Source organism: Podarcis melisellensis (genome assembly GCF_964234715.1).
Source record: "Podarcis melisellensis genome assembly, chromosome: 4".
Lineage (NCBI taxonomy): Eukaryota > Metazoa > Chordata > Lepidosauria > Squamata > Lacertidae > Podarcis > Podarcis melisellensis.
In genome coordinates this window covers 99,000,494-99,017,551 of record NC_138531.1, presented here as the reverse complement: position 1 = coordinate 99,017,551, position 17,058 = coordinate 99,000,494, and the positions used below count along the sequence as shown (strand labels likewise).

Below are 17,058 nucleotides of genomic sequence, written 5' to 3'. Positions count from 1 at the left end.
GTTCCTTGTAACTTGGCTTCTTGCAGCGAGGGAACCTCCAGAAGGCCCTCAGCGCTGGACCTCAGTGTCTGGGCAGAACGATGGAGGTGGAGACGCTCCTTCAGGTATAATGGACTGAGGCCGTTTAGGGCTTTCAAGGTCAGCACCAACACTTTGAATTGTGCTCGGAAACGTACTGGGAGCCAATGCAGGTCTTTCAGGACCAGTGTTATGTGATCTCGGCGGCCACTCCCAGTCATCAGTCTAGCTGCCGCATTTTGGATTAGTTGTAGTTTCCGGGTCACCTTCAAAGACAGTCCCAGATAGAGCGCATTGCAGTATTCCAAGCAGGAGATAACCAGAGCATGCACCACTCTGGTGAGACAGTCTGCGGGCAGGTAGGGTCTCAGCCTGCGTAACAGATGGAGCTGATAAACAGCTGCCCTGGACACACAATTGACCTGTGCCTCCATGGACAGCTGCGAGTCCAGAATGACTCCCAGGCTGCGCACCTGGTCCTTCAGGGGCACAGTTACCCCATTCAGGACCAGGGAGTCCCCCACACCTGCCCGCCTCCTGTCCCCCAGAAACAGTACTTCTGTCTTCTCAGGATTCAACCTCAATCTGTTAGCCGCCATCCATCCCCCAACTGCCTCCAGACACTCACAGAGGACCTTCACCACCTTCACTGGTTCCAATTTGAAAGAAAGGTAGAGTTGGGTATCATCCACATACTGATGAGTACCCAGCCCAAACCTCCTGATGATCTCTCCCAGCGGCTGCATGAGATGTTGAAAAGCATGGGGGAGAAGACAGAACCCTGAGGCACCCCACAAGTGAGAGCCCAGGGGTCTGAACACTCATCCCCCACCACGACTTTCTGAACACAGCCGAGGAGGAAGGAGAGGAACCACTGTATGACAGTGCCCCCAGCTCCTCAAGACAGTCCAGAAGGATGTTATGGTCGATGGTATGGCGAAATCTATGGCTGTTTGTGTAGCCTTCGGAAGCCCTTAAGCCCGGCACACTTCCTTTGCGCAGCTCTGGTTACCGTCAGCTACTTGTAGCAGAGTTAACGCAGCGTAGAAACTGATGCAGTGCGTATGTGATAAATCAGACTTCAGACGAGCGTTCTGGCTTATCTCTTTCTAGTCTTTAATCGTGTAGAAAAACAACTCATAGATCACCCGGTGAGAGGGCACTCATCTTAGCTGTCTCACCGTTAGAGAACGGAAGAAGACTGAACACAGAGAGAGATACTCCCCTCTGGTGAGCCACGCCTCAGAATGAGAGACGTCACTCAGAACTTCTTAACCCTGTAAGTTCTGATTCTCTCCACAGATGGTATCAAACACCGCTGAGAGATCCAGCAGAACTAGGAAACAGCTCTCACCTTTGTCCGTAGCCTGCCGGAGATCATCAACCAGTGCGACCAAGCCAGTTTCAGTCCCATAATGAGGCCTGAATCCCGACTGAAAGGGATCCAAATGGTCCGCTTCTTCCAGGCGTGCCTGGAGTTCTTCAGGACCACTCGCTCAATCATCTTGCCCAAGAATGGAAGATTTGAGACTGGGCGATAGTTAGCCATATTGGCAGCATCTAAAGATGGTTTTTTAATAAGCGGTTTAATGACCGCCCCTTTCAGTGGGTCTGGGAAGGCTCCCTCACAGAGAGAAGCATTCACCACCCCTCAAAGCCCATCGCCCAGCCCTTCCCGGCTAGCTTTTATAAGCCAGGATGGGCAAGGATCAAGGAGACAGGTGGTCGGTTTCACTTGCCCAAGCAGCCTGTCCACATCCTCGGAGGTAACAGACTGGAATTGATCCCACGCAACTTGACTAGACAGGACACAAGAACTCTCCTGCTCTGGGACTTCCAGGTTAGCGCGATTGACTAATGGCAGATTCCCTCTGGGCTCCGGAGGGAATCGAATCCGCAGGATTGGGTCTTGCCGTTGCGGCGACGTGGGGACCCTCAAAAATCACAGGCGGTTAAGCCTGTGAGCGTGGTGACTCAGCGGACACCATTTGCGCCCCCCCCAAGCTGCGAAGGAGCCTTTTTAAAGGCTCCGGAACAGGGAAGGGGTGAGTGGCGCGGTGCTGAGAGTAGACTGCTCCTTCTGCGGAGCGAAGCCGCATTGCCATGGTCGGAGAGCGCTGACTTCTTCTTGTGAACAATTGGACTTTAAAGTAACAACCCGTGAGTAGTACGGAAATTGGGATTCTAATTTTTTTTTTTTACGAATTAGGCGCGAGTGGGGAAGGCTTAAACAGGAAGTCAGCCCCCCCTCTTTGTAAATAATTTAAAGCAAAGGACCTGCTAACTAAGGTCGAGAGAATTCTTTTTTTTTTCTTTTTTTGTAAAAGACTTTAATTTCACGGTTTGGCATTATAAGAAATCGTACTGGAGGATAAAGAACTAATTTTGAGAGCTGAAGTGTCACCCCCCCCCCCGGAGCCGGGAGTGCTCCGCGAGAGAGCCTGCTGATGAGGCATTGAAGAGTTTGACAGCTGTCAAATTAGCTGTCAAGACGGAAAAAGAGAACTTTGTTTCTGTGGCTTCTGCTGGTTATTTTTGTTACAATCTGTTGAAAATAAGGAAGAGCTGATACAAACTAACTTGACTTTTGGATTTGAACTGAAAGAAACATTTAAGGAACCAAAATCCCTCTAGAGGGGGTTTTGGGACATTACAAGAATGGCTGGAGGAGGGAAAATCCAGGCTGAGTTGGGCAGAGTATTTGTTCTCTTGGGAAAGTTACAAGGCCAAATTGATGTTTTGGCTACAAATGTTACAACTCTGGACTTAACAGTAAATAATTTCATTGAATTTGATAAGGATTTGAATCAGGAAGCCTGTGCAACTGGACAAACAGAAAAACTCGTGAGCTTTGAGAATTTGGAGAAGGAGACATATGTTGCTTCTGAATAAAAGGAAGGAGGAGCTGTAATTTCGCAGATGTCAAAAGAGAGTTTGAGGCCTGATATGATGACAACAAAGGAAAATAAAGACTTGATGTGGAAAGTCTGGCCTGAATTGGAGATTGAGAAATGGAGAGATCTTCTTATGAGGAGATCTGAAGACCTAAGGATTACAAATTTGATTAAGGTGGAAGTTAGAGCTTTGGGGATTTTAGGACTGGAAAAGAGTAAGAAACAAGATTTGGAACACCCCATAGGCTCTGCTTTTAAGTATGGAGGTCTGGCTGGAAGAAACATGGATCCTGTTGGGCCGGAGCTTCTCTGAGATTTGGTGTTCAATATTAAGGACTATCAAAAAGACCGGCAGAGAGGAACTGAGAGAGAATTAAGAGCCTCGGACGTGAGATCTCCAGGCTGATAGTAGATCAAGATTGATGGACACTTGTTGGGGGCTAAAACCGGGAAAGGGGGGGTGGAGTTTGGGAATCCAAAGGGTTCATAATTACATTTTAATCTGTTTTTATTTTGTTTGTTATTAGTATGAAAATTGGGAAATTTGTGGAAGGGAATCTTGGTCGACCTTGGAAAAGGGTTTTAAGAATAAGAATTGATGGATAAGTATTGATGTTTAAGTTTGGATAAGGTAGAATTGGACTTTAAAATGAATTAAATTAAATGAAAATAAGGTTAGCAAAAATAACCTCAAGGAAAGGGATGAAGGAGAAAAAGTAAAATTATAATATGTTAAGATAAAGTTAAAGTTGAAAAATAAGTAATAAGGATTTGCTGAGCTAATAATTTGAATTGGAATACAAGAAGGGGAGGTGCGAGGAGGTCTGAGAAATAAGTTAAAAGAAATTAAGTAATTGAAATTTTATGTGTTTTTTAACTGTTTTTAAGTTTTGTATTTTTGTATGTTTGTTATTTTTTTGTTTATTTTTGTATTTGTTTTATTGTGGAAAAAGCTAATAAATATTCATTTAAAAAAAAAAAACTCTCCTGCTCCTGCCCTGCTCCCACGGTGGAGTCTACCTCTTCCTGAATCTGAGCGTCTTTATCTGCAAAAAACTTTGCAAAATCATTGCAGGAGATCATGTGGCCCATACTGGGCCACGATGTAGCAGGTGGTTCCGTAAATTGCCAACCACTTGAAAAAGTCTCCTGCTGCTGGTTTATGCAGATGCAATAGAGGCGGCAAAGAAAGTCTTCTTCGCCGTTGCTACCGCCACTTGGTAGGTTCGACATTGAGCTCTAACCCATGTCCGGTCAGCTTCAGAATGAGTTATCCGCCACCAGCGCTCTAGCCGTCTCAGCGATTGTTTCATTGCCTTCAGATCCGTGGAAAACCACGGGGCTGTCTGGGCTCCATGCAATCGGAGAGGGCGCTTCGGAGCCAAATAGTCAATAGCCCTGGTTAACTCCACATTCCAGCGGGCCACCAGGGAATCAGCTGAAAGGCCATCAACATGGGATAAAGCATCCCCTACCACTCTCTGGAAACCATTTGGATCCATTAAGTGGCGGGGGCGGTCCCACCTCCCTGCAGAGGGGAAAGGTCGCGGAAAAGTCCAGTTGCGCCAGGAAGTGATCTGACCATGGCACTGCAACACCCCCTCCCCGCCCACAAGGCCTGGGTTGCTGTGGGTAAGAGAAACCTGGTGGACAAGCAGCGGCAAGGACAGGCCCATCTGCTTCATCCAACCAAGTCTCTGTTACACATGCCAGGTCAAGTCCTCCATTCATGATCAAGTCATAGATGGCAGTGGTTTTATGAATCATTGACCTGGCATTGCACAGCAGCAGCTTCAGGTCATGTGGGTATCGCTTGCTGATTCTAGTATCCGTCCAGTCAGTACCAGACCCGGAAGCAGGGATAGTCCTCAAACAATGACTAAACCTGCCTCCTTTGTAATGACATGGTCTGGTCTTAACATCCACCCCACCCCCACACACAAAAGTAATCAAAAAGGAAAAAAGAAAATTTAAAAAAACATTTTAAAAAGAACATTGCGCCACTCCGAGTCCTCTTGGCCAGCAGGAGCAGCAGCAGCAACCGTCCTTATGAGGCCTGTCAGGCCCCGTCCTGGGCCAGGTGGTGAGTGGCAGGAGCAGGGCCCTCAGGCACTCACGCAGGGGAGTTGTTTCAAGAGGATTGCTTTGCTGCACATTTTATTTATGGATGCTTATTTTATTTTTGTGCACATAGGTGGTACTCCACTTTGTGTTTTCCAAGTCATCCTGCCTACGCAAGCATTCCAGTTTGCCTGATGGAAGGATCCACATTCTACTCTCCTCCTGAGCTGTTCTGGGGAGTTCCCTCCCAATGCCGTAGAGCCAAATTCCAGGGGTTCATGGGGGCATGGAGAGGGGGAGGAATGGGGGGCAAGTCACATTTTGCAGCCAATGGAGCTGGTTAGGTGAATTCAAGCCACTATTTGTTCTCATTTGTCCACTGCTTAGAAAGCAATCTGAGCATTCAGTGATCAATCTAGAAATAAAATAAGCCTCTGTTGGATGGCCATCTGTCTTGGATGATCTAGCAGAGATTCCTGCATTGCAGGGGGTCTCCTGGCTCTGAGAGACAAGCAGGGAGGGTGGCTTCTGGCAAAAGGAGAGGGAGCCACCTGTGGCTCCTCCTTCTCCTGACTCATCTCTGCCTCTCGACCTTCCTCTCCCACTCGCCTCCTTCCTCTTCTGCCTCTGATTCTGCACTGCATTCTGCCACAGAGTCTCCCAGCTCACTAAGCCCTGTAACCCCTTCAGCTTCTGACACCTCCTCTTCCCAGGCTTCTCCCTCTTCCCCGTCTGACTGCTCATCCTTTTTCTACCTCTACTTCTTGGGCTCTCAGCTGTCTTCCTTTCCTGGTTCCCCGGCTGCTTCCTCCCACCATTCCTCTGTGCCCAACCGGTCCACGACATTGCTCCATCCCTCAGCCTCTGTCCCCACAAGGCAGCTTCCCCTGACCTGATCTGGTTCCACAGCCGCTGCTTCCCTTCTGCCCCCATGAAAAGGCGGATCAGGAAGTCTTGCCAGCATCACTCTGTCACCTGCAAGAGATAAAAGGTAAACAGGATGCCAGGAGTGCCGGCTTCTCTCACAGGTGAAACAAAGCATCTCTAACTGCAGATGGGACTTTGAGAAAGCCTTTCCTACAGAGAGCATTTGGACGTTTGTGCCCATTTCATATGTTAGTTGTGCAGAAATACATCTCTCCTCCTCTGGACCCTTCTTCCCAACTGTCTCCCCTCAAAGCAAGATGAAAACATCTCACAGATGAGTTGGAAAACCAACAGAATGAGACCAAGCGGAGAAAAACCACCTTCCTCCTTACCCAGTGGCCTCTCTCTGGTGTCCAACGGAGGCCTCTCTGCCTCACAGGAATCCAGGTCCATTTCTGCAAAGAGATCCTTTCCCTGAAAAAGAAACAAGGATTCAAAACAGAGAATGGTGAGAAAGGCTGTGAGATCTCATTCCATGGATGCTTTCCCATAAAACGGATGGTCCATCAGCAGAGCATTATGGGATGTTCTCTTTAAAAAAAATAAATTATTAGGGTTTAACAAATACAGACAAGAGAAAAAACAAGCAATAAAAGAAAAAACAACAACCACAGTACATCAAGACACTAAAAAAGAAAAAACAAAAACATTTAAAAAGCAAAAACATTTAAGAAGAAAAAACCCCCAGTATTTTCAGTATTCAGTATTTTCCTTCTCTTTCATTTGCTTATTTCCTTGACTTCTTCGCACCTCCCTTTTTGTATTCTAGTTCAACTAGTTGTTTCAGCAAGTCCTTTCACTCTTTCTCGATTTTAGTTCCATAATTTATCTTAGCACAATTTAACCTTGAATTCTACACCTTTACCCACAATCAATCTATTCTTACTTAATTCTTAATAACACTTCTACTAAAACCATATAACATCTTCCCATAAAACGGATTGGCTAGCAGCAGACCATTATGGGATGTTCTCTGTCCTGTTTGGAGCCCCTTGGGAGTATCCAGAGGAAAGTCTCTCTCACCTGCTTTCTCTCCTCTGCCTGACTCAGGAGGAAACCTTCGGCCAGGGCCACCGCCTGAGAACTGGTCTCTGCTCCACAGTCCCTCACCCAGCTCTCCATCTCCAGTGGAAGGACAGCCAGGAACTGCTCCAAGATCACCAGGTCCAGCATCTCAGCTTTCGTGTGCCTTTCCGGCTTCAGCCACTGGTGGCAAAAGTGGTAGAGTCGGCTGCAAACCTCTCGGGGTCCTTTGGCCTCCTGGCAGAAGAACTGCCTCAACTGCTGGCTCTGCACCTCTGAGCATAGAGTGTCCTTCTCACCCAGGATCTTCTGCACTGGGTTTTCCCAGAATCCCCCACTGCTCCCAGTTTGGTTGGCATGGCCTCTTCCTGCTTCAGGGCCAGCTGAGTCTTGCTCATCCATCTGTGCTCTCAGGAAGCCTCTGAGAGATTGGAAGGAACCCTCTGGTCTTCTGACAAGTTCTGTCTGTCGTAATGAAAAGCTCAAGGAAATCCTACGAAGCAAATACATTGTTTTGTTACAGAATTTGTAGGTCAGAGGAAAAAAAAGCTTCCCTTAGCAAGCAAACCATGAGCTATTTTCTGAAGAAGAAGAAGAAGAAGAAGAAGAAGAAGAAGAAGAAGAAGAAGCAGCAGCAGCTCTCCTAGCAAGAAGATTGCAATGCAAAATGTGGAGGTTCCTGAAGGGGGGGGAATGGTTCCCTGAGGAAGCATGGATGAGTCTTCCTGGAAACCAGGGCTGGACTGCACCGCATCCCAGACCATGAGCTATCTTTTTGAAAAGAAAGAGCAGGAAGAGGAGAAGAAATAAGTCTCTAGCCTTCTAGCAATGCAAAATGTGGAGGCAACTGAAGGGATTTCTGGAAAATTAATCAACCTGGTTTCTGCTGCCTTCCAGTCAAGGCATGAAGTCAGAACCAACAGACAAGAGAATCGTTTGTATCTTGTGAAAAATGGATGCTTGGCTCTAGTGGGGGTCCTCACCCGGGGGTCCTCAGGAGTTCCTCCCCCCCTCCCCTGCTTCTGTCTCCTTTTCTTGCACTTGGACTCTCTGCCACTCTCCAGACAGATGCCTGGGGTAGGTCCCTTTTTCCTTGCTCTGAGGGCCAGGTATATATCTGGTCAACCCCCTGAGGGCCAAGTGGGCAGGGCCAAAGACATCTGCCTAAAAATTTAGACGGGTAATTTATTATTATTATTATTATTATTATTATTATTCTGCTAGATAGCTTAACAAACACACAGCCATTCATGCCAAGGTCCCTGGAGGCTCAGTGAGTAGCAGCACCCATTTCCGGCTGGTTTGTCAGCAACAATCCCTTGGGGACAGAGAGGATGTGGTCCTGGGATGCCATGCTCTGGGTGCGAGGGGATTGCTGCAGTGGCCTCCGTGGGGAGCTGCCCTTGGAGACGACTGGGAAACTGGTCCGTAATGCAGCAGCCAGACTATGGGCTGGGATCCCTCTCTTTGTTCCTGGCCTTTCTCTCCCACCTTTCCTTTCTTCCTTCCTCCACGTGTTTTCTTTTTGGGGGAGGGGCGGGCTAGTCCACCTCCTCGTCCAGCTTTGGAAAACCATTTGCACATGTTTCCTCTGTTGTGCAATGAGGCTGAGCGATGTCACACAGAGTTAAAGTCCCAGGGACTCCTTTCTTTAAAGAAGGGAGATTTTTTCAGAAAGGGGGGACGGTGGAGGGCCAGATGAGTTTGGGATCCTCTGATCTCCAGGAAGGAGAGCGTGGCAGACCTGGCCCCTCCCTGATCAGGCCCCCCAGGCACCCTCCCCTGCTGCAGCCCTGGGACCCCCCCTCTCCCCACTGCACCCTCTGGGGGGAGAGAGAGGAGACTCACCAGATCCCAGGAGGGGACAGCGAGGCAGCCCTTGCAGGAGAGACCCCAAAGCAAGGAAAGGACTGGGGAGGGAGGGAGGGGCCTTGGCTCTGGAGGACCAGCCCCCTCTTGCTTCCTGGCCTCTCTAGGAAGGCAGCTCACTTCCCTTTAACCCTTGCCAAGCCGAGTCCCTCCAGCTCAGCCCTCTCTCGCTTGGCAGAACCTCAGATTCTTATTATTTTTTATGGATTTAGGGGGGCAGCTGCCCCCCTGGCTACGCCCATGCCCAGATATCCTTTTTGGGGGTGAGGCTCTTGGCTGGACTCTGAGCATCTCCCTCCCTTGGCCAGAAACCAGAGGAAGAGCCTGCAGGGAAAAGGGCTTTGCAGGAGGCAAGGAAGCTCCTCCTAGAACCCCCCCACCCCAATCATTCTGTTTGTTTAAACTTCACACACACACACTCACACACTACATACGCCACATTTCTGTTATAAATTCATAGAAAATCAACCATACATCGGATTTGCACTGTTCCATTTTTATTTTACTCCATATGACAAGAACTAACAAAGGGGGGTGGCTTAGTCCTGGTCAGCCATAATCCCTTCACCTCTCAGCACATACACAGAAGCCCTGCCCATGCCAACCCTGATGATCCCAGACAGAAGACAATCAAGATCACAAAGAACTTGCATATGGAAGTGGATTCAGCATGGACTGAAACAAAGGACAATGATCAGATCTTCCCTCTGGGGGCAGGAAACTGCAAACTCCCCTTTGTCTCCTGGAAGTGACTCATGGGGAGGGGGGAAGGGAGGAACCAGCCAGGTGACAAGACACTCAGGTTACCACCAACTCCTCCCTCAACCCCTCCTTTCTGTAATGTATGCATGATGTTACCACCACAACTCCTCCCTCAACCCCTCCTTTCTGTAATGTATGCATGATGTTTCTGGGGGTGGGCTTGACCTAGAGGAGGGGAATTTCAAAAGTTTTTATAAGACCTTGCACACTATTCTTCTGGGTCTTTCCTCTCTCCTGCAAGTGAGGGGAACACCCTGTTGCAACAGTTCAGTAAAGGCCAAGCCTACAGGCTGCTGTTTTGCTCCAAGTTATCCTGGTTGGTGTCTTTGTTTTGTCCAAGGGAGCCCTCGGATTTTTCCTGTAACAAGGGGGTCCTGAATTCTAGCCCTGCTGAAACAATTGCACTGGCTGCCAAGGAGGAACCCAGCGAAGTTCAAAATAAATAAATCCTATTCTCATCATAAATGAGCAATACTTTCTTATGCATGCTTTTTATGCTAATATACAAAAATAAGCCATTTCCCTTTCCAGAAATGCTTAATTGCTAATTCAATGGACTGAAAATGGATTGTTGTTATTTTTATGTTTAGGGAAGCTTTTAATATTTGATGGACTATTGTATTTTAATATTTTGTTGGAAGCCGCCCAGAGTGCCTTGGGAACCCAGCCAGTGGGCAGGGTATAAATATATTATTATTATTATTATTATTATTATTATTATTATTATTATTATTTGATCAGGAGGGTGTTCTCCTTTCGAAAGAGGCAGGTGGAATCTCCACGGTTGCTAATAGCATAACATTGAAACGCTAGGGAAATATGGGGAGCCCTAGAGCATCTGCTTGGCATGCAGAATGTCCCAGGGTCAACCCCTGAAATCTCCTGCAAGGGCTGGACGAAATCCCTGCCTGAAACTCCCTGCCTGAAACTCCCTGCCTGAAACTACAGTAAGTGTAGGCCAGGGGTCCTCAAACTATGTCCCGCGGGATGAATCCAGCCTGCCAGGGTTGTCAATCTAGCCTGTACGGCCATTTTAGAACCCGCCAAGTGTCTGAGGCTGAAAGCATCTTTCCACCCGCTCAGTCAGTCCCCGTGCCGCACCGAGGTATAACACCAGTCTTGAAAGTCCTACATTGGCTCTCAGTATGTTTCCGAGCACAATTCAAAGTGTTGGTGCTGACCTTGAAAGCCCTAAATGGCTTCGGCCCAATAGACCTGGAGAAGCATCTCCACCTCCATCGTTCTGCCTGGACACGGAGGTCCAGTGCTGAGGGCCTTCTGGCGGTTCCCTCATTGCGAGAAGCAAAGCTACAGGGAACCAGGCAGAGGGCCTTCTCGGTAATGGCGCCCACCCTGTGGAACGCCCTCCCATCAGATGTCAAAGTGATAAACAACTACCTGAGATTCAAAAGACATCTTAAGGCAGCCCTGTTCAGGGAAGTTTTTAATGTGTGACATTTTAGTGTATTTTTGGTTGCTGTGGAAGCCGCCCAGGGTGGCTGGGGAAACCCAGCCAGATTCACGGGGTACAAATAATAAATTATTATTATTATTATTAGGTAAACGCTACAAGTGTTGGCGCTGCTTTTCCCCACTGCCAGCCTCAAAACCAGGTCGGGGAGTAGTGCGAAGGTATCGCGCGCCTTCCCACACCCGCCCCCCCGCCAGTCTGTGGGGCTGGCGTGGGGGGAAGCGCTGCTTTCCCCCACCGCCAGCCTCAAAGACCAGACTCTCCTGGCTTCAGTGAAAGCAACTCCAAGTCTCCGGAGTGCACGCTTCAGAGGCTTCGGGTTGCTATCGCTGAAGCCAGGGAGACTGCATTCGCTCTATAGGACGCACACACATTTCCCCTTAATTTTGAGAAGTTGAGAAGAACTGACAGTCTGCCTTTTAAAAAAGTAATACTTTGAGCCCGTAGTTCACTTTCCCAGCAGCTCCCCTTGCCCCGGAGAACACTTCTAGCATTTCATCTCCTCTACCTGTGGCATTGTTCAGCAGTGGGAAAAGTGACCTCTTCACAACGGATGTCCATTTGGTATGGCCCTTTCCAGGTTTTTCTCTGCCCCTTGTGTTTGTCTTTCATTTGTTCTCCTCTGTGTGTTGCCAGTAGACGCCACAATTCTGTGGGTACTCTAGGTGGTGCAGAAAGCGCCTAGAAGCTCCCTAGGGGTTGAAGTGCCGATCAAACTTCAGTTTTGTGCTCTATTAATTCCAGTTAGCAGTACTGGGGGTGGTTCAGATTCTGGGGCAGTGCTTTTGTCCAGCAGAGGGTGTCACAGGGCCAGCCTACTTTCCCTTTAAAGCCAATTGGGTCTCCAGCTGGTTTTGGATTACAACTCCCGTCATCCCTAGCTAGCAAAACCAATGGGAAGGGATGATGGGAACTGTAGTCCGGGAGCTGCTGGGGACCCAAGTTTGGCCCGTAAGGATCGGACCTGTCCACATTTGTATTTTCTTGTATTTTGTTTTCCTCCTTTGTGCATTTATTTATTTTTTGTTTTTTAAGAGGGCAAATTGAAAGAGAAATTGTATGGTAAGTTGCGGAATAATAAAAGGTTGCGTTTGAAAAAAACAAACAAACCTGGGGGTGGCCTTGTAATCATTTTACACTTAGTTAACCCTTTCCTTATGACCCAGTATGATGTCACACACTAACGCCACATACCTCCCCCCTTAAGAAGATTGACTCAGGAGGGATAACTTAACCTACCGTATTTTTCGCTCTATAGCACGCACCTGACCATAAGACGCACATAGTTTTTAGAGGAGGAAAAGAAGAAGAAAATATTCTAAACGAAACAGTGGATGTATGATTTTTGTGGTTCATGCTGTGGCCACAGACATGCGATCTGACGGTGAATTTGGGGTGACCCAGTGCAAAAATCCTGAGGATCCATGTGGATCCGTGCTTTGTAACCACGTTTTAAGTGGGGAGGGAAGGAAAAGCACTCAAGGGACAAGGAACACTCGTGGGGTGGGTGGAGAAGGATCTTTTCGGCGAGCTGAGCGGGGAGGAGGGAGGGAAAGAGCACTGTTGCTTTAAAGGTATACTTAAGGTGTTTGCCCTGTGCCTGGGGTTTTTTCCATTTAACAGTTTGCTGCCTTTTCCTTCCGCTCCTTGTTTTGAGGCAGAATAGATTTGAGCAAGTGAGGAGGACTTGGATTGCAGGGGATTCGCCATTAGCTGTGTAAAAGTGCTCCTACTGGTATCAGGTTCAGTTTGAGTGATAAGCAGCCACCAGCAGCAATAGAATGGAGCACAAAAAAGCAGTAGGGGCACTAGGACCCAGACAATGCTCAAATCTATCCTGCCTGAAAACAAGCTGCAGAAGTAAAAAAGCACCTCCAGCTCCTGTCCCCAGCAGATCAGCTGAGACAGCGGGGGATTTGCATAGTTTTGCCCTCTCCCGCATCCCCTGCCTTCCCCAGCTTTTTTTTTTACTTCCTGGTTTTCACTGCGCTCGCTTGTGGCTCAGAGCTCGAGGTTGGGGTTTTTTTGGCTGCTGGTTACTTAATTTTTTCCCTTCCCGATCCAACCCCTCCTGTGCCCTGCGTTCCCTCTCCAGCCTCATTGCTCCGTTTAGAGAGCACACGGACCTGTGCTAGCTGAGGCTGCAGCAGCTGTTGCTGACTACGCAATGCTTTTAAAAGCGCCTGCTGGCGTTTAACCGCCTGCCTCCTTACGGCTCGATATGGCTCCCGTCTGTCCCTCCTCCCGTGTAAGCGGCTGCTGCCCGCTTTGCTGCCATGGCTCTCCTTCCCTCCCTCCTCCCCAGCTCCTCCGTAGGTTGCTTTAAAGCAAGCAAAGCGAGGACAGGCGCTTTGCTTGACTGACGGCAGCCTAGGCTCCAGTCCAGTGCATTCGCTCCGTAACACGTACAGGCATTTTCCCTTACTTTCTAGGAGCAAAAAAGTGCGTGTTATGGAGCGAAAATTACAGTAGTTATTCTCCTGATCAATCAGCATTACATATCTAAGGCAAATAAACATTTACTAACCTGTTATTACACCCTTCACATCCCACATAACATTGGTACATCAATTACTCTGTTCTGGCAAAATGTACATTTATACATAAACCCTGGTATATCTTAGGTATTCAGTTAACTACAGAAAAATTATAACTGTGCACTGGTTAACTTTCAACCGCAGGTTGGCAAGGCATTCCTTCTCGATGGTCGAAAATGTCTTTCCTTCGGAAGTAATTTCTTGCTTATAAAGGTGATTGGATGCAGGTTGTCCTTCTCTCCCTGTTGACACAGTACGGCCCCGATCCCGGCATTGGAGGCATCGGTGAAGACGGTGAACTCACGATCATAATTAGGAGCAACAAGGACTGGTCCTGACGTCAAGGCGCTTTTTAAGGCATCAAAGGCCTGCTGACACGCTGCTGTCCATTTAACCTTATCTGGCTCCTTCTTCCGAGTTAGGTCAGATAAAGGCGCTGCTAACTCACTAAATTTTGGAATAAATTTTCGATAATAACCGGCTAGTCCTAGGAAAGCTCTGACTTTCTTCTTGGAGGTAGGGGTAGGCCATTTTGAAATGGCTTCTACCTTTGTCTCTAAAGGTTTCATCACTCCTCCTCCCAACATGTGTCCCAGGTATTGAATAATCGAGCCCCCTATCTGGCATTTGCTAGCTTTGAGGGTTAAGACCGCCTCTTTAATTCGCTGTAGCACTATCCCGAAGTGCTCTTTGTGTTTATCCCGAGTTGGACTGTACACAGCAATATCGTCTAAATAAGCAACTGTGAACCCTCGTAATCCGTTCAGGATTTTGTCCACCAGTCGTTGAAAAGTGGCTGGAACATTCTTTAAACTCAAACTGCCCTAAGCGACTTCTAAACACAGTTTCCCCCTGGTTCCTAGGGTCCATTTTTACTTGATAGTATCCCTTTGTTAAGTATAGGCAGGTGATGTAATGACACTGGCCTATAGCTTCGATCAGGTCATCTAAATGTGGCATTGGATATGCATCTGCTTTAGTGACATGGTTCAGCTTCCTATAATCCAGGCAAAATCGGATAGATCCCTCAGGTTTGTCTAACAACACTTTTTTTTAAAAAAAGATATTTATTAAGGTTTTACAAAAAATAAACAAAAGTTTACAGAATAAAAAAGGAGAACATATAAGAACAAAGAAAAAAATACAAAAAATAAAAATACAATAATACATAGAGCAAAAAAATAAAATAAAAACACATCAGTGAAAGAAAAAAAAAGTTAAAAAACAAATCCACTTTTTATATCTTTTGGGTCATTTGCCACTTTCCTTGACCTCCTCTCGCCTCCCCTTTTTGTATTCCCATTTACATAATCAGTTCAGCAAATCCTTAGCCTCTTTTGTTTATCTTAACCCTATATCTTAACACATTATAACTAAATATTTTCATCCATTATCACTCCAGTTTTTGCATATTCGTTTTAACTTTGTTGCTAATACCACTTATTTTCAATCCAACATCAATTTAACATTCATTAATTTTACAGTATTTCTGCAGGTAGTCTTTAAATTTCTTCCAATCTTCTTCCACCAACTCTTCTCCCAGGTCTCGGATTCTGCCAGTCATTTCCGCCAATTCCATATAGTCCATCACCTTCATCTGCCACTCTTCCAGGGTGGGTAAATCTTGTGTGTTCCAGTACTTTGCAATAAGTATTCTTGCTGCTGTTGTTGCGTACATAAAGAAAGTTCTGTCCTTCTTTGGCACCAATTGGCCAACTATGCCCAGGAGAAAGGCCTCTGGTTTCTTCAGAAAGGTATATTTAAATACCTTTTTCATTTCATTATATATCATCTCCCAGAAAGCCTTAATCCTTGGGCACGTCCACCAAAGGTGAAAGAATGTACCTTCGTTTTCCTTACATTTCCAACACTTGTTATCGGGCAAATGATAGATTTTTGCAAGCTTGAGTGGAGTCATGTACCACCTGTATATCATTTTCATAATATTCTCTCTTAAGGCATTACATGCCGTAAATTTCATACCGGTGGTCCACAACCGTTCCCAGTCAGCAAACATAATGTTATGTCCTATATCTTGTGCCCATTTGATCATAGCAGATTTAACCATCTCATCCTGCGTGTTCCATTTTAACAGCAAGTTATACATTCTTGAAAGTATCTTAGTTTTGGGATCTAACAGTTCTGTTTCCAATTTTGATTTTTCCACCTGGAAGCCAATTTTTTTATCCAAATTATAAGCCTCTCTTATTTGAAAATAATGAAGCCAGTCTCGCACTTTATCTTTTAGCTTCTTGAAGCTTTGCAATTTCAATTTGTCTCCTTCTTGTTCCAAAATTTCCCAATATTTCGGCCATTTGGCCTCCATATTGAGTTTTTTCAAAGCCTTTGCTTCCATTGGTGACAACCACCTTGGAGTTTTATTTTCCAACAAGTCTTTATATCTCATCCAGACGTTAAACAATGCTTTCCTGACAATATGGTTTTTAAATGCTTTATGTGCTTTAACCTTGTCGTACCACAAATATGCATGCCACCCGAAAACATTATTGAAACATTCTAAGTCCAAAATGTCTGTGTTCTCAAGAAGCAGCCAATCTTTCAGCCAGCAAAATGCTGCTGATTCATAATAAAGTTTAAGGTCTGGCAGGGCAAATCCGCCTCTTTCCTTTGCATCAGTTAATATTTTGAATTTTATTCTGGGCTTCTTGCCCTGCCAGACAAATCTAGAGATATCTTTCTGCCACTTCTTGAAACAGTCCATTTTGTCCACAATTTGCAATGATTGAAACAGAAACAGCATTCTTGGCAATACATTCATCTTTATAGCTGCAATTTGACCCAACAAGGAAAGCTTCAGATTTGACCATATTTCTAAATCTTTTTTCACTTCTGTCCAACATTTCTCATAGTTATCTTTAAATAGGTTCACATTCTTAGCCGTCATATTAACCCCCAGGTATTTTACTTTCTTAACTATTGTTAAATCCGTCTCCTTCTGAAACCTCTCTTTCTCAACTGGTGTTACATTTTTCTCAAGAACTTTAGTTTTTGATTTGTTCAACCTGAATCCTGCCACATGACCAAATTCTTGAATCAATTCTAATACTCTTTTCGTACTAGATTCTGGCTCCTGTAACGTCAAAACTAAGTCATCTGCAAAAGCTTTTCAAGCCGGTCTCTTCTAATCATATTTAGCAAAACCTCCAGGACCGAAATAAAAAGCAATGGGGAAATTGGGCAACCTTGTTGTGTCCCTTTCTCTATCTTAAATTCCTCTCTCATCACATTATTAACCAATAGCTTAGCCTTTGTTCTGAATAGATTGCACTTATACCATTTTCAAACCCTTGACCAAACCCCATCCCCTGAAGATTTTTCTTCATAAAATTCCAAGAAATGTTGTCAAAGGCTTTCTCCACAGCTATAAAATATTATCACTGCTTTAGTATTGATGTTCACTTGCAATTTCTCCAAAATGTTAATTATATTCCTCGTGTTGTCAGACAAGTGTCTACCTGGGAGAAAGCCAGCTTGG

The 17,058-nt window shown here is 46.2% G+C and overlaps 1 protein-coding gene across 3 annotated transcripts in view; it reads right to left on the bottom strand.

Moving 5' to 3' along the window:
• The window catches only part of LOC309369092 (uncharacterized protein), a 67,075-nt gene that overhangs the window by 27,773 nt on the left and 22,244 nt on the right, over positions 1-17,058 (bottom strand). The window contains exons 1-4 of one of the 3 annotated variants that reach the window (XM_081909740.1): positions 8,772-8,841; positions 6,924-7,416; positions 6,233-6,314; positions 5,866-5,948 (exon numbers count right to left, since the gene is read on the bottom strand). The exons of the other annotated variants lie outside the window; for them this stretch is intronic. Coding sequence (XP_081765866.1) covers positions 5,866-5,948; positions 6,233-6,314; positions 6,924-7,325 — 567 coding nt within the window. The 5' untranslated portion in view covers positions 7,326-7,416; positions 8,772-8,841. Of the gene's footprint in view, positions 1-5,865; positions 5,949-6,232; positions 6,315-6,923; positions 7,417-8,771; positions 8,842-17,058 lie in introns of those variants that run through there. 3 annotated transcript variants of the gene reach the window in all.